The 21,621-nt window shown below is 38.6% G+C and overlaps 1 protein-coding gene across 6 annotated transcripts in view; it reads left to right on the forward strand.

Moving 5' to 3' along the window:
- Nucleotides 1–21,621, forward strand: part of MID1 (midline 1) — a 385,559-nt gene that overhangs the window by 313,169 nt on the left and 50,769 nt on the right. For all 6 annotated transcript variants that reach the window (XM_011950898.1, XM_011950894.1, XM_011950895.1 and 3 more), the window contains one exon: nucleotides 12,402–12,509. In XM_011950898.1, coding sequence (XP_011806288.1) covers nucleotides 12,402–12,509 — 108 coding nt within the window. The remainder of the gene's footprint in view (nucleotides 1–12,401; nucleotides 12,510–21,621) is intronic.

The following is a 21,621-nucleotide window of genomic DNA, read 5'->3' on the forward strand; positions in this document are numbered from 1 at the left end:
GCCAAACACTTCTTCTTTTAGCATGTTATCTGAAAGTAATGATGCCAAAGGGATGATATGCCAGAAAAAGATGGTTTGTGTCCAGTTCTTTCATATGTCAGGCATAACCTCCAATTAATCTGAATGAAAGAGTGGGCGCCCATGCAGACAATGCCAACAAATGCCCCTGTAGAGAGGACACATACAGATGCCAACCTGAAATCGGGCACTGGCTACTGAAACAAAGGATTGCTTTAATTTTTGTGGAATAAACTATTTTTTCCCTCTGCTTTTCATGAAGTGGCCCTAAAGAATTCCTCTTGTTTGTGGTCTCGAAAAAATTAGAACTATGCCAATGAGGCCTGCCTTTAAGGGTTCTATTAAACAATAAGAAGGCTTTGTTCTTGGCAATAAAATTAAAGCAAGCAGTGTTTCCATTACCTGGCATGCTGCCCTCTCCCTTCCCACAACCCCAACACTGATCCTGACAAACCTCAACAGACCGTTCTGTTGCCCAGGTAGGAAGGTTAGATGGCAACATCTGTCAGGTTTGTGTACAGAAATATAGTTGACCTTAATGATAATGTATAAAGAGCGAGAGACGCCGCGGGGGGAGGGGGGGAGGAAAAAAAGGGGGTGGGGAGAGAGAGGGATGCTTTTCCAAATAATCTTTAACTCAAGCTTTAAAAATGTCAAGTTTATTGCAGAGGCTTCAAGTTCTCAAACCATTGTTCCAGAAAGACAATAATAATTTCACAATGAGGGCTGGGCGCGGTAGCTCAAGCCTGTAATCCCAGCACTTTGGGAGGCCGAGACGGGCGGATCACGAGGTCAGGAGATCGAGACCATCCTGGCTAACATGGTGAAACCCCGTCTCTACTAAAAAATACAAAAAACTAGCCGGGCGAGGTGGCGGGCGCCTGTAGTCCCAGCTACTCGGGAGGCTGAGGCAGGAGAATGGCGTGAACCCGGGAGGCGGAGCTTGCAGTGAGCTGAGATCCGGCCACTGCACTCCAGCCCGGGCGACAGAGCAAGACTCCGTCTCAAAAATAATAATAATAATAATTTCACAATGAGTTGAAACGATGGAAGTGAGGGGTCACTAGATAAGGAAATATACATTTTAGTCTGACACGCTAGATGTCATGTGTTTTCTTTTTCAGGGAACTTTGCCTACCATTGCTCAAACTTAGACCCACTTATAGTCAGTTGCAAATGAATGCTTGTAGGTAGATTGTGCCCCTGAAGTCAGGAGTGACCAAGGCTAGTACAGAAAGCACTGTCAGATGCAGATTCTGTTTAGCCTCACAGTTAGTCAAAAGTCATTGGAACTGAAAACTTGGATGACTGTGATGCCAGCTCTCTCTGTCCTCCATGAGAGCTCAAAATGGTCATATTGTAGTCTCCTCTAGTGTAAGAGCTCCTTCCTACAGCTGTCAAGGCCATACCCATATAGCACTCACAGGTCCTATCTCCCTGGCCTGGGAGCTTTTTCTGCCCCTCCCAGGACCAACTAATTCCAAAGGGGAGTTAATGCCTACCTTCCCCCAACAGCTTTCAACCAGCTCCTGATGGGAGATGTTAGATAAATACTCTGCTTCTTCCCCATTAGCTGGAATGTTCTATACTGTTTCCCAGAGTTGCCCACTGGGATTAATCTCCAGTTGCCCAAGGTGGTCTTGGTAAGTCACACTTTACTGGCTTCATAGTTGTCCCTCTTTCACTTCCTACCCGGTACTGGTGTTTTCTGGAAACAATTTGACCATTCATTCTTGTCTCATATCCTTCTCAGGGAGGATAGAACTGCCAACCATGTCTAAAATGAAATGATAGCACAAGTCTCTTTTTCTAGTCATGGCTATAGCTCACATGTTCAATTTCTCTAAACTTAAGTCTCTTTCATTATATTTGAGTAAACATACATATGAAACACCGGACATCAAAAATATTTAAAAATCCATCTACTCACCTCCTGATATTCTAGAATGACAACAACAGGGCAAGATATTTCATAGATATCACTTGTGGATGCATCATGAAGGCAGAACAAAGCTTAACATTTTCCAGTTGTACCTCCCAGTTAAGTTCTGTCAGTGGCGTAGTCATGTGTATTTCACTCACTGTATGGAATACCAGAGAGCAGAAACCCAATCTACGTCTTCCAGAATTTTGCAGGAGCAGATGGCTTCTATAACTGAGTAACTGAAGCCTGAAAAGGGGTCCAGCTCAGTATTTTTCCAGTACATCACTTTTCAGGAATCATGGCACAACAACTAAAAGGAATGCCACTTAATGAGAAATAACATGAAAGATTGAAAGTGATTAAGGTAAAGTCATAGAGTAGAGGTTTCCTCTTTCCATTAGAAATAACTTCCCTTCCCTGAAACACGTCACCTCCATCTTTCCTGGCACTCCATTAATGGTCATCTTCTAAAAGTTATTGTCTACCCCCTGACCACAACATCAAATGCCAAACACATTTGTTGAAAATTATTTAATAGAAATTGCTCCTTTTCGGAAACTTTATGAAAAAGATGTGATAGAGACAAACACCCGTGGCAGGTTAGTAGATTTCTTTTCATTCAGTGTGCCCAGCCCAAACGGAAGGGTGTGAAGCGTTTGTTTTATAAAGTGTGTAATTAATAAGAGAAAGGAAGGGAGGAGTTTATTGTTTTCCAATGAATTATGAGCAACCCCTTCCATTCTGCTTCTTCATTTTGGAACTGCTTCTAACAAAGCTACCATTAAACACAAAAAGAAAAGACTGTGATATTGATGCCAAGAATATAAGATTGAAGTCAGTTGAGTGTAGCCTAGGAAAAACATTACAGAAAGAGTATCATTTATTATAAGTGTGACAGAAGTCAGCAGGACATCATGGGGAAAGTAAAAACCATACCGCAAGTATTTTGTCATTTTCAAATTGAAATTCCATTAATTTAGTACTGGTAGCTATTCATGCTTTAAAAGAAGAAAACTGATATTTATTGAGCATCTACTATGTACCAGATTGTTTACAGGTATTTTCATCAAAAGTATGCAAATGAGGAAACCTTCTCACAGAAATTTAACATATTTTTCATACCTGCAGTCCTTTGAATATAAAGTCCATGATTTTTCCTTTATGCCAGAGGTCAGCAAACTGTGATGCTCATCCTAAATCTCACTGTTTTTGTAAGTAAAGTTTTATTGGAACACAGCCACGTCCATTTGCATCCATATTGTCTATGGCTGCTTTCACACTACAACAGCAGAGTTGAGTAGCTGCAACAGAGACCGTCTGGCCCACAATGCTAAAATAATTACTATCTAGGCCTTTACCAAAAAAAAAAAAGTTTCTCAATTCCTGCTCTGTACCATGATAAGAATGTTCTCTATCCTTCTTTCCCCATCCAATTGCATCAGGAAGCAGCCTTCAAGGAACCCAGTTGGGATTTCGGGATTTAGAAGTAGCTTCAAAAATTCCGGAGTTAAGCCTCATGTTATAGCTTCCAAAGCTATTATTTTGATGATGTAGATGCATCAAAGTTTTGATTTATGCTAGAAAGTCCTCAGGTAACCAGCACAGGCTGACTGGTCCTAGAACCTCTAGTTTTCATTCTCTATGGACATTCCAGATAAAAAGAGTTTGTTAGCAATAGTGATCATTCACATTTATGTAGTAATTACTACATGCCAAGCATTTGTCAAGGGCTTTTCATGTATTCACTCATTTAGTTCTCACCACAGTCTAACCCAGGGGTTCTCAATCTTGGCACTAGTGGGATTTGGGTATGGACCTCTCACTGTTGGGATTTGGGTATGGACCTCTCACTGTTGGGATTTGGGTATGGACCTCTCACTGTTGGGATTTGGGTATGGACCTCTCACTGTTGTGGGGGCTGTCTTATGTGTTGTAGGATGTTTAGCAGCATCGCACCTGGTCTGCCAGGTAACAAGTGTTATTTTCCTCATTATGCAGGTAGGGAACTTGAGATGTAGATAGTTGAAGTAAATGCCCAATAACATACAACTAATGAGCAATTAAAACCTGGTATTTCAATCCCAGGAAGACTTCCTCAAGTCCCTGAGCCCCAAACCACTGCCTCCATTAGCCCTTGCTCCCTCTAAATTATTTTATGTGTTTGAAGATTTTGCTTTACTGAAAAACTAACAGCAACATCAACAACATTGTGAATGGCCACGTTCTGTATGCTGCTATTGCAAGTAAAACTCCTTTATGTGAAGTTTCAAAGTTTTAGGCGTTAGCAATGGCATTTTTTGCTAGGCAGTTTTATTGCCTTATTACAGTTGTATTTCATTTATAAGGAAGAATTTAATTGCTCTACTAACCACAGTGTGTTGCCATTTTTGATGATGTCTTGCTATCTTGTCCAGCACTCAAACTTCATAATCTTAGAAACCTCAAGAAAAGAGGATTTATCATGAGGTTCCTGGGAGCTATTTTTTTTTAGTCCCATAGCAAATTCCTGTCTGGATAGTTAATCAATGTGTAGAATTGATCTCCTCTGGTCCAAATTATTTTCCACCATGTCACTATGCTAAAGCCTGGATTACATGTAGCTTCTAGTTGTATCACTATATCACTACTATTATTTCCCATCAAAAGCACTTTATGAAAGGAATGCATTTTTAATTTTTCTGAAAAGCCTTTCTTGGAGTTTAAAAAGTTTTGATCAAAAATGTTAAATATTAAATTAACACATTAAACATTAAAAATATTGTCCTGTACTCTGGTCTGTCCTCCAAAGACAGAGACCTCAGGAGCCAGGCCATTCTCTCTCTCTCATTCAGTTGAGCCAGGTCCACAAGCATTTGACTTTGGTGTGAAAGAGTTTCAGGGTGAAGATTACATATAAACATATCAGATGAATTACGGTAATACTGTCTGCTGTTACTCAATTCTCCTTGGCTCGGTTTTATATACAGACTGAAGTATTAGAATCCCTTTCATTGTTCCTCTGGCAGCTCTAACTTTTGCCCCAGAGTCTGGAATGTTCATCACAGCTGTTTTTGGCAATAAAACCCAAAGCACCCTCATATCCTCATATTTCTTTTTGCACCTGGTCAGTGGTACACAGCTGGGTGTAGAGCCCACTTGCATACAGTTTTCTCCCTGTACCCTCATCCACAGGTCAAATATCAGCTTATATAAAGCTCTGTTTTGTTTCAGTTGCTTCAGCCTTGGGCAAATTGGAATTAACTCCTCCAATGTTTTTCCTTTGGAGTGAGATGGGATGGTTGTGCCACATTATGTAGTATCACTAACCCCTTCAAATTTGGATGCAGACTCAAAATTATATATTCTTAGTTATAGAGAAAAGTGCTTTTGAGTCTAAACAATAACAAGAATGTCAACCTAGCATCATATATAAAAATGTTTCAGCCTTTCTCAAGGTCACCTTAATTCGTGACCTTGGAATGGAAGGTCACATTTATTCACTGTGGCATGAAACAGCTTTTGTTTTTGCCATGAGGCTGAATCTAGGCAAAATGGTAAATTAGGTATTTGTCTTTTAAACTCCCAATCTCCTTGGTAATGGTTTCAAAGATGGCAAGGTTCAGAATCTTAAACTAAAGGGGTCACAGTTTGATGGTGCAATTTCAAGAGTGCAGTAATGGTGGGCCAGGGTGGGAGAGGCATCTGGATTGCACAACTCAAGGGGTCTACCATTCTTGCGGAATTCAAAGTGAATAGTAGCCTCCGGATTTGTGCAATGCAGCAACCCTCTTCTCAATACCCAGAAATAGAATATCCTGTCTCCAACACATTGGGGTTATCCTGTCCCAAGCTTACTTCAGTGTTTCCGTCTGTACGAATAAGAAGTGATATATCAAGTCAGTGTGTCATTTTCACAACAGGAATTATAAGGCTGTATTCTGAAAGTCTATGGATGGCTAACTTATTTCAATAAAGCACTGCAAAATGAGAAAATGAGGGTTTCTAAAATGCATGCTAGTTCAATTTCACCTGTGAGAACTGACCAGATGTTTTTTTCCTTCACTGATGCTCCATCCTAAGAGTTCCAAATATTTCTAAAGATTTCAAGCCCACACATGTCTGAAATCTAATGATGTTTATACTCTGCACTGAACAGCTCATTTTGCAGTTGAATACAAGTCAAATTAAAATAGCCAGTTTTTAGAAATAATACTTAAATACCACTTACAGACTGCTAAAGGACATTTCACAGACACCTAGTCCAATTTCTAGTATATGTATGTAACTAAATCCCTTTAATGTTTATACGTATTTGACAAGGAAAAAATAATTGTCCTCTTTACCCCACCCGTTCCTCAAAACAGTGTTTAACACTATTACACCATAAAACTTAGCAGGGAGACTTTGGGCGTTGCTAACCAAGTGCTCTCGAGAAAATAGCTAATCCATTTATGTCATCATTAACTAATCTGGGGAAGGATTATGCGTAACTGCATTTCTAGAAAGGGAAGGTAAACTGTGCATCCAGTGGCAACTTACATGGGACTACAACTGATTACTGGTGCCAGATATGAGCATTAATGAAGCCGGGTGACCCTCAATGCTGAATTCCATCTCAGGACTAAGCAGGCCAGATATGATTGTTTTGCTTCTACATTCACATCATTATTCAACTTTGTAATGTCTCTTTCATTAGACTGTAAAGGATCAGAAAGTCATTGTCAGAGAGAAGCAGCAATATTACCCTAGGAATAGGAGAAAGTAGGTCGGCAACTCCCTACAGGCAAGACTGATGGGGAGAAGATGTATTTCAAGATGTGAAAGAAAACTGTGACTCTAAATGTAGAGAAGGTGTGTGCTGAGCAGATGGTGAGGCCAAAAATGAGATGAGGTGAAAATGACTGAGTTTCTCATACTGGTGGGCTGATGTGATATTTGCTTATGAGTGTACTTGAGGTGAGAAAAAACCATAGTATCGAGGAGCCTGGCCTGAGATCTTGGCTCACTGCAACCTCCGACTCCTGGGTTCAAGCGATTCTCCTGCCTCAGCCTCCCAAGTAGCTGGGATTATAGGCATGCACTACCACACCCAACTAATTTTTGTATTTTTAGTAGAGTTGGGGTTTCATCATGTTGGCCAGGATAGTTTCAATCTCCTGACCTCGTGACCTGCCGGCCTTTGCCTCCCAAAGTGCTGGCATTACAGGCATGAGCCACCGCGCCCGGCCAGAAAGGCCTAATTTTAAACTGTATTTTGTCCTGAGAAGTCAAGTGCCCCATTTCCAGTGTGGTCCAAAGGCAGGAGACAGTAATTACCCACCACTGGGCATCATTCCTAATGATCTTCATGTCACCCTTCCCCTTAGTTTAGGGGTCAAGGAGGAGACTGATGGCACAAAAGTGGAAGTGTGAGTACTGGAAAGAAGAGTTTGAACTTGTTTTCTGCATCCTTAGATTGGCGCTCCTCAGAGCACTTCCATCAGCCACAGTGATTTCTGAATCAAAAGATGTGAATCAGAAATGAAAGCAAAAATCATAACCAGGAGCTGCTAGCTTCCAAACCAAACCTGGGAACTAGAAACACCAGAACATAACTGCAAGTAACCAGTAAACCCTGCCATATTTGAACTAATAGGAATTAATGAGAAAGTCCAATCAAATCATTAATTCTTTGTTTAAGTGACACATGAAACATCAAAACTGTGGAAAACTTCTTTGTAGTAGAAAAATCTTTGAAATATAGAATAGTATTTAACTTGTTTTATTGTACCTCACAATGTGGTCAATTGATTTTCGACAAAGGTTCTCAGACACTTCAATGAAAGAAAGAATAGTCTTTCAAAAAATTGTGCTGAGACAACTGGCTATCCAAAGCAAAAGAATAAAGTCAGAAGCCTACCCTCACACCATACACAAAACTGACCTCAAAATGGCTCATAGACCTAAATATAAAATATAAAACTTACAGAGGAAAACAGAACAGTAAGTCTTCATGACCTTGGGATAGGCAATGGTTTCTTAGGTACAACAACAAAAGCACAAGTAACAATAGAAAAGTAGATAAATTGAACTTCATTAAAATTTAAAAATGTTTTGTGCTTTAAAGGGTATCATAAAGAAAATGCAAAGATAACCCACAAAACAGGAGGTAATATTTGCAAATCAGATATTTGATAAGGGACTTGTATTCTGAATATGTAAAGAAATAATACAATCTAGTAATTAAAAGACAAATGACCCAATTACAAAAGGAGCAAAAGATCCAAATAGTCATATCTCCAACGTAGATACACAGCTGTCCAGTAAGTACATGAAAAGATGGTCAGCATCATTAGCCGTCAGGAAAAGGTAAGTCAAAACCACAGTGAGATACTACTTTACACCCACTAGGATGAATAAAATTAAAAAGACAGACAGTAACAAGCATTAACAAGGATGTGGAGAAATTGAAACCCTCATGTATTTATGATGGGAATATAAAATAGCCACTTTGAACAATAGCTTGGTAGTTCCTTAAAACATTAAACAGTTATGCGACCCAGCAATTCTACCCCTATATCAAAGAAAAATGAATATATATTGGCACACAAAAACTTGTACATAAATGTTCATATCAATATTATTTATAGCAAACCAAAACTAGAAACATCAGTGTGCATCTGTTAAAGAATAGATAAACAAAAAGTGGTCTATTCATACAATGAAATATTATTTGGCATAGAAGGGAATGAAGTACTGATAAATGCTACCACATAGATGAACCTTGAAAACATTATGCTAAGTGAAAGAAGCGAAACAAAAAGGATTATGTATTATTTTATTCCATTTGTATGAAATGTCCAGAACAGGCAAATCCATAAAGAGACAGAAAGTAGACTAGTGGTTGCCTCGGGCTGGAGCTGGGGCAGGTAGGGAAAATGTGGAGTGACTGCACACATTATGGGTTTCTTTTCTGGGCACTGAAAATGTTTTAGGCTTAGATTATGATGACAGTTGCACATGAAATCATCTGTGAATACACGAAAAACCACAAAACTGCACATTTTAAATGGACAAATTTTATGATATGTGAAATATATTCCAATAAGGCAGTTTTAAAAAATCAATTCCTGGCCGGGCGCGGTGGCTCAAGCCTGTAATCCCAGCACTTTGGGAGGCCGAGACGGGCGGATCACGAGGTCAGGAGATCGAGACCATCCTGGCTAACACTGTGAAACCCCGTCTCTACTAAAAAATACAAAAAACTAGCCGGGCAAGGTGGCGGGCGCCTGTAGTCCCAGCTACTCGGGAGGCTGAGGCAGGAGAATGGCGTAAACCCGGGAGGCGGAGGTTGCAGTGAGCTGAGATCTGGCCACTGCACTCCAGCCCGGGAGACAGAGCAAGACTCCGTCTCAAAAAAAAAAAAAAAAAAAAAAATCAATTCCTGGCCAGGTATGGTGGCACACACCTGTAATCCCAGCACTTTTAAGAGGCCAAGGTGGGAGGATCACTTGAGCCCAGGAGTTTGAGACTAGCCTGGCAACATAGCAAGACCTCGTCTCTACAAAAAAATACATTTTTTAAAAATTTAGCCGGGAGTCATGGCATATGCCTATAGTCCCAGCTATTCAGCTATTCAGGAGACTGAAGGGGGAGGATTGCTTGAGCCCGAGAGGTCGAGGATGCAGTGAGCCGTGATGGCACTAGTGCACTCCAGCCTGGGTGACAGAGAAAGAGCAAGACCCTGTCTCAAAAAAAATCAACTCCTTTCCTCCCTCTCCCTCAAATAAAACAATCCTTAGGACATAATTCTGTGTCTACACAGTCCTTGGAAACCCATCCATTACCTGCATATCGAGTGATTACTAGTAATAACTACTTGCTCCGTTACGTTTTTGCCCTGTCTCTTCTTGGAAGGTCAATTTCCCTATTTATTTATTCAACAAATATTTTTTGAATGCCTATTTTGTGCCAGACATAGCACCAGGTGCTTGGGATAGATACCTTATTTAATACAACAGCTGAAGATCCCTGCGCATATGGAGTTTACATTCTATCAGATTTACCTGGTATTTTCAAGTACAACTTAGCTCTTCGGGTTTATTTCTAGTAGATACTTTTCAAGTCTGGGGTCTGACAAAGAAAAACCAGAGCTGGACAGTACTTAAAGCTGTAAAAACAGATTTTATTCAGGACTATTGTAGTAAGGGGAAAAAGACCTCAGTATAGAATGGGACTCAACTCCCAGTATCATGTGGACCAGTGGGGATTTACAGCCAAGAAGCAGGGTGGTGGTAAGTGGATGGAAAATTACTAAGAGGAAACATCAGGGGTAAGGGGGATTCTGGTTAAACCGATCTAAAAGGATTCTTGCTGAAGGTAGGCCAAATTGATCAGACATTCCCCGGGGCATGGTGAAGGATGAAGAACCCAATCAGATACTGAGAGTGATCAGATATGGAGATGGAGTATTCTGGCTAAACCAACTCAGCAGGGTTCTTGCTAAAACTGGTTTACAAGGAAGTGCACAGAAGGGCCCAGGAGAAAGTTCAAGACTAAAGTTTGGTCAGGCAAAGAAGCTTTGTCAGTGCTACTTTCTAGAAATTTTACTTCCTCCATCATAATGTGCTCATGTTATCAATATGGTCCCATCCTTTTCATAACTCAGTTGTAGTTAGTTATTAAATTCAGTCGGAGGTCAAAAGGAAACACAAGAAATTTACTGAGTGAAAGTTTCAAGAAAATATGTCAATAGACAGCTAAATTTATTTGAGAAACCTCAAGGGGAACTAGAAATGATGACATAAAAGAACGATAAGAGAAATGAAGCCTAATGATTATCCTCCTTGAAATATTAGCCTGAGTTCTACATTTGTACTTCTCAGTCAATGCATTTTTAATTTTTTTCTTTGTTCATTAAACAAATACTTAGCAAATAACTCTGTCTGCTAAACTGATGCAGGACATAATCTCATGGTTTACTGCAAATGGCCAATGACCATCATCTTCTCAATAAGATGTCTTGAGTGATCTCTGTGTTGTGTCTGAACAATGATCACAAATAAAATTCAAGGAATCCTGGGCCTCTGGAAACAGGACATGATTTCTGTGAACAGCCATCAGTGGATTTTTATCTTGAACTCATGACCCTACTTCCAGTTTATCTCATTCATAGAGAATGAAATTACTCCAGTTAAAGTCGTCCAAATCAAAAAGGCTAGGGACTGGGCCATGTCTCCTCCCTGAGATATGCTAGAATAATCAATGCCATTGTCATTCTTTGTAACATTGCAACTTCTCCTGCGGCTGTGTTAAAATAATAAACCTCATGCCTGCTATCTCCATCTCACACAGCTGTGGTTTCTGGGTTTCTGTTTGTGAATAAGCATTTCAGAATTGTCATGAGATGGAGGAAATAGCATGTGCAGAGTATTTCCCAGGCCTAGTTGCCAAGAATGAGCTAATTGTAAGCCTCCCTTGCATACGAGTCACAAAAACTTCAAATACAAGCCACTCTGTAATGATCCACCTTTCCACGTGAATGGTATTCTTTCATTGTAGAACCTTGATCTTTCAGAAGTATACTAGGAGTATAATTTTAAATTATGTCATAAGATTAATAAACTATTGAACCATCTTTTGGTGCTTTTTATGTTTTATAATGATTAGATACAAAATTGATGTTTGTATTTGAAAGAAATGTTAAATGGATACAGGCTTGCTACATTGCTTATGGAAAATTTGTCTCAAAGAGATTGATAGTAATCTGTCCTCCATAAAAGAATAATATTGGGGCCGGGCACGGTGGCTCAAGCCTGTAATCCCAGCACTTTGGGAGGCCAAGATGGGCGGATCACCAGGTCAGGAGATCGAGACCATCCTGGCTAACATGGTGAAACCCCGTCTCTACTAAAAAATACAAAAACTAGCCGGGCGAGGTGGCGGGCGCCTGTAGTCCCAGCTACTCGGGAGGCTGAGGCAGGAGAATGGCGTAAACCCAGGAGGCGGAGCTTGCAGTGAGCTGAGATCCGGCCACTGCACTCCAGCCTGGGTGACAGAGCAAGACTCCGTCTCAAAAAAAAAAAAAAAAAAAAAAAAAAAAAAGAATAATATTGGTGTTTTTTTAACTTACATTTTTTATGTTTAACAGGAAAAATTTGATACTTTTTTAAAGTATAAAAGCAGGAATTGCAAATATATTTCACATGACACATCAATTTCCAACTAATTGGTAATGGCTATGTACATGTTATGTTAAAGATTCTGCAGCTGAGTCTGGCTTAGTACAAAAGACTGCTGTCACTGGATAATAATGTTTTCCAAGGATGCAAGATAGGAAGTGGCCATGTAAGTCCTATATTTGCCATCCCTGCATAATCAAAGAGTTAACATTTAAAATATCTTTTCAGAGATTACTAGAAGCATCCTAGTGTACATTAAAAATAGCATTTAACTGAAAACAAAGGCCAAATTAACACTTACCATTGTACTTATCCTGTAGGTCAATGCATCACGTCAAGAAGCCAAATTGACAGAGGAGTGTGATCTTCTCATTGAGATCATTCAGCAAAGACGACAAATTATTGGAACCAAGATCAAAGAAGGGAAGGTATGATTTCTAGGGCAGAAGATGCATATTCCATACCTGAAGAAAATAAATCCTAATATATTCCAGGGGCTTTGGAAATGTTGAGAACCCTCTTTTTCTATACATTCTATAATTCCCTCTTAAGTCTTTAAGACTTAGTTAAAATGCCTTTGCTTGGCGGTTTTTTCTCCATCCTTTTCTTTGTACTGTGGTCTCCTGTGAAGACCTGTGATACAAGGGCTGCTCCATTGCCCAGTGCCAGGAGGTAGCATAATGGTCTTGTCTATCATAGCCATTGTTTTCTATCTCACTTGTCTATGAGAAGGTGGGTTCTGTGGAGGCAGAGTTCATTTTGTATTCATTGTGATATCCTCGCAACTAGCATAGCATTACATAAATTAAAAATGAATCTGACTTTATAGAAATTATGAAGTACTTTCCCATGTTTTTGAGGAAATGTATACAGATATAACTTCATGGTCCCAAAACCCCTGTGGTTTCACTATATCATATACTCCTTTGCAGATATAGTAATAGTAGTACTTCTTTTCTAATGTTTCTGTGTTTTAATTTCCTATTGTTCCATAGCAAACTATGTTTTTAAGAGAAATTGACATACATTCTTTATAGCCAGTTTCCTATTTATTCAAAATTCATTCACAAACTGTTGGTCACTTTAGAACCCATCAATTTATTCTATTTTAAAATTAGTCATGTTTTTATTGAAATACTTATGATCCTTTTTATTTTACCCAATTCTCTGCCACATTCAAGGATAATTTTTTTCCTTCCTTCCTTCCTTCCTTCCTCCCTCCCTCCCTCTCTCCCTTCCCTCCCTCCCTCCCTCCCTCCCTCCCTCCCTTCCTTCCTTCCTTCCTTCCTTCCTTCCTTCCTTCCTTCCGTCCATCTTTATCTGTCACCCAGGCTGGAGTGCACTGGCGCAATCATGGCTCACTGCAACTGCCACCTCCCAGGCTCAAACAATCCTCCTGCCTTAGACTCCTGAGTAGCTGGGACTACAGACATGGGCCACCACACCTGGCTAATTTTTGCAGGTTTTGTAGAGACAGAGTTTCACCATGTTGCCTAGGCTGGTCTCGAACTCCTGGGCTCAAGCAAGCCACCTGCCTCTGCCTCCTAAAATGCTGGGATGACAGGCACGAGCTACTGTGCCTGGCCAAGGATAATTTTTCTAAGGATTTTTAAAAATAGAAGCATTTATTTATGATCCAATAAATTCATGCATTTCTATCATTGTTCATAGCTGTACTTTAAAACAAAATATGTATAATTAAAACATACTAGCAAGTTTTAAGTGAAACACAGAGATAGCCATGGCTAATGTAAGTGGTTTTCTCTGTTTTCCACAAAATTTGACAGGTACCTTTTAATACCGTACAATGTTTTAGATTACTCTGTCTATATAGATTACAAAATATTTATACACATAAATTATTTAAATGATCTGAAAAAATAGTGAAATCAAATAGTTATTGATGCTGGTATGGTAGATTAACAGGTTAACATGAAATTATTCCCTGGCCAAGGACTCACATGTGCTGAAAAGCTACTTTTCCCCACATACTAATTGTCCAATTTAGAAGAGCACTAAGTGTCCATCTGGAATCCTTACAGGATATATTTCCTCTTCCATCACCATCGTGCATCACATATGCACATCTCTTAATTCCAGAAATATTCCAGGTTCTCAGACACATGGCCACCTGAAGTACAGTCAGAAGTAATTATTCATATGCATACAGAAGGTAATTTGCTATCTTTACATGGTTGCATGCAGAGATTAGCTCTCAATACACATATTAGTTTATTTTCATTTTTAATTTTAAATTGACCAACAGTTATATATATTTATGGGGTACAAAGTGATATTACAATTTATGGATGAAATATGGAATAACTAAATCAAGCTAATTAACATATCCATCATCTCAAAGCCTTTTTTTGTGGTGAGAACATTTGAAATTTACTTGCTTAGTGATTTTGAACTGTACAACAAGTTATCACTAATTTGCTGTTTTTACCATGCCATGCAATAGATCTCAAAGTAAAAAATAAATAAATAAACAAATAATTTTGTTTAAAAAAGCACTTCCTCTTCCTCTCCAATTGAGGTTTTGCACTTTACTCTTATTAGTTTCTTATGGCTGCAATAACAAATAACCATAAACTTGGTGGCTTGAGACAACATAGATTTATTATCTTAGTGTGCTGAAATTCGGAAATCCAAAAATCGATCTCACTGGGTTAAACAAAATTGACAGTCAAGGTTTTGGCAGTGCTGTTTCTTTCTGGAAGCTTTAGGAGAAAATCCATTTTTTCTTGCCTTTTCTAGCTCTTACAGGTAGCCTGCATTCTTTGGCTCATGGTCTCTTTGCATCAATCTGACCTCTCTTCCCATCCTCATGTCTTCTCTGACATAGGCCTTCCTGCCTTCCTCTTATAAGGACCCTTGTGACTACATTGGGATTACCTGGATAATTCAGGGTAACATCCCTATCTCATGATCCTTAATCATGTCTGTAAAGTCCCTTTTGCCATGTAAGTAACATATTCAAAGATTCCTGAGATTAGGATGTGGGCAGCATTGAGGGTCCTTATTCAGCCTACAAGGGCACTCCACCACAACTTCCTGGCTAGCTTGCCTTCCCTTCTCTTACTTAGCTTGGACTTCCCCCCACCAGGGTTTCTCTCATGAGCTAGATCAGAGTAGTTCAGGTGTCCCCAAGTTCCAGCCATAGTAATGCATGGAGTTTATGCTTTGGTGCACTCGTTCTACTCCAAATACATGTCAGTAATAAAGAACATAATTAAATGCAAAAGCAAAGAGATATAGCTGGACCAAAAACAAGATAAACATCTCCACGGGCCAGAAATGAGACAAAACTGAAAAGCCATGACGGTGGCTGAGGATACAGGCTACTGGGATTTGGTCTGGAAGAGGCCCAAGTAGCTTCGGCTTCAACTCCTGTGGATAAATAGTTCTTGAAGCTTTGGGGAAAGGACCTAGAAGTGCTCCAGATGGGATGAGGAATGGAAGTCAGGCTCATTATTTGATGCCATGGGCTGTAGAAGGCTTCATGCTTCAGTCAAAAAGTATTGCCAACCTCTCCCTCCTATCATAGCTTTTAGCAAAGTCACATTGTTAGCTTAAAGCCTGTATTCGCACTGTTTCTGATACCCACACAGAATAAGAGCACAGAGATAAGGATGGAATTCCTGAATAATGACCTCAAGGGCCAGGTGAAGGCAACTGGAAAACTATCAGAGCAGGGTAGGCTGAGCAAGGAGGGTGAGAGAGGAAAGAATTAGAAATTACTTCCCTTTAAAACTGAAACTCTTAAGTTTAATTTCAAAGTATATAAAGAAATCTTAAATTTCTAAACATTCAGCCAGCAAAATCAGCAGACAACATTATCTTACCCCAGATAAAATTAACTTTATAGGAAAATAAGAAAAAGACTTTAAAAGAAGTAGTCTTAAGATGTTCAAAGAAAGAAATGAAGGAATAACTTCTCTTTCAAAGAGCAAAAAAAGTGAAGCTACAAAAGAAGGAAATGAAATAAGAAAAAATATATAGGAAAGCGACAAATTAGCAGATTCGGAGGGAAAAATGTAGATATTGAAATTAGAAAGAAAACTCAGCTGCAGTGGAAATTTGGAAACTGAGTTTTGGTCACCACCTTGGGAATGCCACAAAAGGCATTCTTTTATGTCTGAGTGACATGAAAGTTTGGCAAATGCCCACTGAGTTTGAACTCAAAAAATAGGAAAGTATATATGAAAACCTACGCATGGGGCATTTTAAAAATAATAATCATACACTTGGTTGAAAGCAAGTATTTCAGCAAATTTCAAAAACTGAATACCATAGAACCCTGCCTCTAAGACCACACACTGTATCTCATTAGATATTATCAACAATAAAATAATAGTTTCTACAGTTTTTGGAAACTACAATCTATTCATATATAAATATATCTTCACAGTAATATTTTTTAAATGTAGAAGTAAACCACAGTGAAAGAACTATAATATATCATAAGTAGTAAGCAGCAAAAAAGTATTTGAAGGCAAACTTACAGGCTTTAATTCTTTTGAAAAAGAGGCTGGGCACAGTAGCTCACACCTGTAGTCCCAACACTTTGGGAGGCCAAGGCAGGAGGGGATTGCTTGAGTCCAGGAGTTCAAGACCAGCCAGGGCAACGCGGCGAGACCCTGTCCCCCACCACCCAAAAAAAGATAATACTAAAAGTAAAAAATTAGCCTTCAAATAAAGCTAGAAAAAACACAACCGGATAAACCCAATGAAAGCAGAGGAAAGAAATAAAGGAAGAAAAGTAAATGAGAGAAAAACAGGAAACAAACAAGAACAGCTGTCAGCAAAGAACAACTCGCAGCCTAGTTTTGAAACATCTGTGAGTAAAAAAGTGCCTTTACCCCCATTTTTAAAAGGTTGTTAAAAAAGCAAAGAAAAACAAACAATATATGTATGACAGAGACAGTATGTGGTCTTCAAAGCCTAAAATATTGACTATCTGGTCCTCTACAGGAAAAGTTTGCCAGCCCTTAATCAGGAGGAGTTTTACTTGTAAAAAATAATTAAAAATACCAATCTGTAGTTAAGGTCGATGAAGGAAAAAAGAATGTGGGGCCACATAAACAAATACGTCATAAATACAATACAGACTTTTTAAAACATAAGAAAATTGTGTAAATGTCTTCATGCCAATAATTTGAAAACTTAGGTAAAGAAGTAGTAGAAAACCTGAATAAACCAAAAATTTAAAAGCAGAAGACATTTAATCATTCATTAAAAGTGTCCCTCAACTTGCATTTCTGTCCCAAAATGGCACCAGCCCCCCATAGTTCTATAGCTTACTTTAACAGAAGTTCCAGGAACTAATAATCTCATTCTCATATAAACTACTTCAGAAAATAGAAAAAGACATTTTATGTAGAGTATATGTTCTTGATACCAAATACATACAACATTAAAAAATCGAGACTGAGAGAATATCACTCATGAATATAGACACAAAAATATTTTTTAAAATATGATAAAATGTAATCCATCAGTGTTTTATTAAAACATAAAACATCAAAATAGCCTTTATTCCTATAACACAAGGATGGCTCAACTACAGAATATCTGTTAACAGAACCACGTTAACAGAAAACACACATATGATCCCAGAGTAGGAGGGATTTTTTTTTTAGAGCAAACATTTTTTAAAAAACAGAACCATAAAGCAAAGACTGAAACATTTGACATAGAATAAGATCACAATACAAAAATGAATTTCATTTCAATATATTAGTAACAGTTGAAAATTGAAATTTTAAAAAAGAAATTCCATTTAAAACAGCTTCACGAATATGAAACACTTAATGATAAATCTAACAAAAGATGGGTGAGACTTGAAAGACCTTGAAAACTATAAAATATTGCTGAGAGAAATTAAAGACGACTAAAAAATGAAGCTATGTATCATGTTATGGGATAAAGACTCAGAACAGTTATGATTTCTGTTCTTTCCACATCAACCTGTAGAGTCAACATAATCTCAATGAAAATTCCAGCAGGTTATTTTATAGAAATTGACAAGCTGATTCTAAAGTTCATATTGGAATACAAAGAATATAGCATAATCATTTAAAACTTTGAAAAATAGGCCAGGTGCGGTGGCTCACGCCTATAATCCCAGCACTTTGGGAAGCCGAGGCGGGCGGATCACGAGGTCAGGAGATTGAGATCATCCTGCCTAACATGGTGAAACTCATCTCTACTAAAAATACAAAAAATAAGCCAGGCATGGTGGCGGGTGCCTGTAGTCCCAGCTACTCGGGAGGCTGAGGCAGGAGAATGGCGTGAACCCGGGAGACGGAGCTTGCAGTGAGCCGAGATCGCGCCACTGCACTCCAGCCTGGGCGACAGAGAGAGACTCTGTCTCAAAAAAATAAATAAATAAATAAATAAAATAAACTTTGAAAATAACAACAAAGTTGGAGAACTAACATCAGCTGATTTCAAGATTTATTATAAGGCTTCAGAAATCAATATAATGTGGTATTTGCATGAAGATAGACAAATAGATCAAAGGATCAGCAAAAAGACTTGAGAAATAGATTCATACATATATGGACAAATGATTTTCAACAAAGATGCAAAGGCAATTTCAGTGGAGAAAGGATTGTCTTTTTAGTAACTGGTGCTGGAGCAATTGGATATCTATATGTAAGAATATGAAGTTTGATCCATACTTCACATTATTTACAAAACTTAACTCAAAATTGATTCTATATCTAAATGTAAAAGGTAAAAGCTGTAAAACTTCTAGAAGAAAACGTGGAGGAAATCTTGACCTTGGGTTAGGCAAAAATTTTTTACACACAAATGACAAAAGCATTATCCATAAAATAAAATAGTTGTATGTTAGGTTTCATCAAAATTAAAAACCTCTTAAAAATGCACTGTTAAGAGAATGAAAAGACCAGCCACAAACTAGGAGAAAATATTTACAAATTATTTATTTTAATAAAGAATTGTATCCAGAATATCTAACTAATTCTCAAAACTCACTAATAAGAAAACAAACAAGCCTTTCACCAAAATGCATAAAAGATTTGAATACTTTACCAAAGAGGAGGTGTGGATGGTGTATTACTCAGGGTTCTCTAGAGGGACAGAACTAATAGGATATATATATATAGAGAGAGAGAGGAGTTTATTAAATATTAACTTACGCGATCACAAGTTCCCACAATAGGCTATCTGCAAGCTAGAGGAGCAAGGAGAGCCCATCTGAGTCTCAAAACTGAAGAACTTGGAGTCCAATGTTCGAAGGCAGGAAGCATCCAGCATGGGAGAAAGATGCAGACTGGGAGGCTAAGCCAGTCTTGCCTTTTCATATTTCTCTGCCTGCTTATATTCGCTGGCAGCTGATTAGATGGTGCCCACCCTATTAAAGGTGGATCTGCCTTCCCCAGCCCACTGACTCAAGTGTTAATGTCCTTTGGCAACACCCTCACAGACACACCCAGGATCAATACTTGCATCCTTCAGTCCAATCAAGTTGACACTCAGTATTAACCATCACAGATAGTAAATAAGCACATGAAAAGATGGTTCAGTATCATTAGTCATTAATGAAATGCAAAATAAATTTCAATGAGATACTGCTACCTACCTACTAGAATGATTAAAATTCAAAAGATGGTGCATACCAAGTGTTGGCAAGAATGTGAAAGAACCAGAGCTCTCACAAACTGCTGGTGGTGGGAATTAAAGTAGTACATGCTGGAAAGCTGGCAGTTTCTTAAGTAAGCATACACTTACCATATGATCCAGCCATTTAGGTATTTACCAAGAGAAAGAAAAGCTATGTCCATACAAAACTTGTAGGTGAGACTGGGCACGGTGGCTCACACCTGTAATCCCAGCACTTTGGGAGGCCGAGGCAGGCGGATTGCTTTGAGCTCAGGAGTTTGAGACCAGCGTGGGCAACATGGTGAAACCCTGTCTCTACAAAAAATACAAAAATTAGCCAGGTGTTGGTGGCTCACTCCTGTAATCCCAGCTACACAGGAGGCTGAGGCTGGAGAATCGCTTGAGCCCAGGAAGCGGAGGTTGCAGTGAGCCGAAATGGTGCCACTACACTCCAGCCTGGGTGATAGAGTGAGACCCTGTCCAAAAAAGAAAAAAAAAAAAAAAAAAAAAAAGACTTGTAGGTGAAATTTCATGTTAATTTTACTTGTGATAGCCCCAAACTGGAAATGACCCAAATGTCCATCAACAGATGAATGGGTAAACAATTTGTGTCATAATCATACAATGAAATACTCTTTGTCAATAAAAAGGAATGAACTAGTTACACTAGGTATAAATGCAACAACATGGATGGATCTCAGTATAATTAGGGTGCGTGAAAGAAGTCAGACAGAAAGTAGTATATTCTGTATGAGTACATTCATATGAAATTCGAGAAACGGCACTTTCTACTAATCTACAGTCACAAAAAGCAAATCAATGATTGCTTTTAGGGATGGGATGACAGGAAAGGATGGGCGTAGTTAATTACAAAGGGGCAGGAGGAAATTGTGGGGCATGATATATATGTTTATTATCTTGACTGTGGTGACTGTTTCATGGGTGCATACATATTTGAAAAATTATCAAATTTACACTTTATGTACTGTTTATTATATGTAAATTCTATCTCAATTCACCTGTTTATTAGACATATAAATTGTGTATTACATAATGAAAAAGTCTTCAGAAATTAAAAGTAATGAACTAGGGTGATACATATTAGCATGGACAAATCACAAAAACAGAAGCAAGTTTTATAATTATTTGTATGTAATGATAAGCATTATATAAAATGCAACAAACTACCAAAAAATCCCATGCATTGTTTAGGTATGTGTACATAAACATGTTTGGGAGTGATTAGCTCTGAATTCAAGAAGGTCTTTTCTTCTGGAGAGAGACATGAGTGAGATTACAAAGTGCCACACAGGGGCTTTAATGCTATCAATAATATTTTACCACCAGCTGTGGTGGCTCATGCCTATAATCCCAGCACTTTGGGAGGCCAAAGTGAGAGGTTTACTTGTGGTCTCAGCTAGTCAGGAGGCTGAGGCGGGAGGACTGCTTGAGCCTGGAAGGTCAAAGCTGCAGTGATCCATAATCATGCCACTACACTCCAGCCTGGGTGACAGAGCAAGACCCTGTCTCAAAAAAAAAAAAAAAAAAAAAATCTTTTTTTACTTCCTTTTGAAAACTCTGAAGCTCATATGATGAAAATACTGAGATTTAGTAAACCTGGTACTATGTACAGGACAGTTCATTATGTTCTTAAATTTTTTGTATGTATGGAATGCTTCACTTTTTAAAAAGTACGCGTTTGCTCAGCAACATTATCTCAGAAGGCAATCTTAGAAAGTAGCTGTTACTTGGGAAAGATGAGAGCCCACTCCTTTTCTCTTGAGTTAGTACTTTGGCACATGACCAAGGAGTAGTTGATTCCAAACCCTGAAACTCACAGTGACTCGAATCCCTAGCCAGGGCATATTGTGTCAGAGGCCTGTTTTTAAGAGGAAGGTTGTGAAT

The sequence above is a fragment of the Colobus angolensis genome, unplaced genomic scaffold, assembly GCF_000951035.1.
Source record: "Colobus angolensis palliatus isolate OR3802 unplaced genomic scaffold, Cang.pa_1.0 Scaffold310, whole genome shotgun sequence".
NCBI lineage: Eukaryota > Metazoa > Chordata > Mammalia > Primates > Cercopithecidae > Colobus > Colobus angolensis.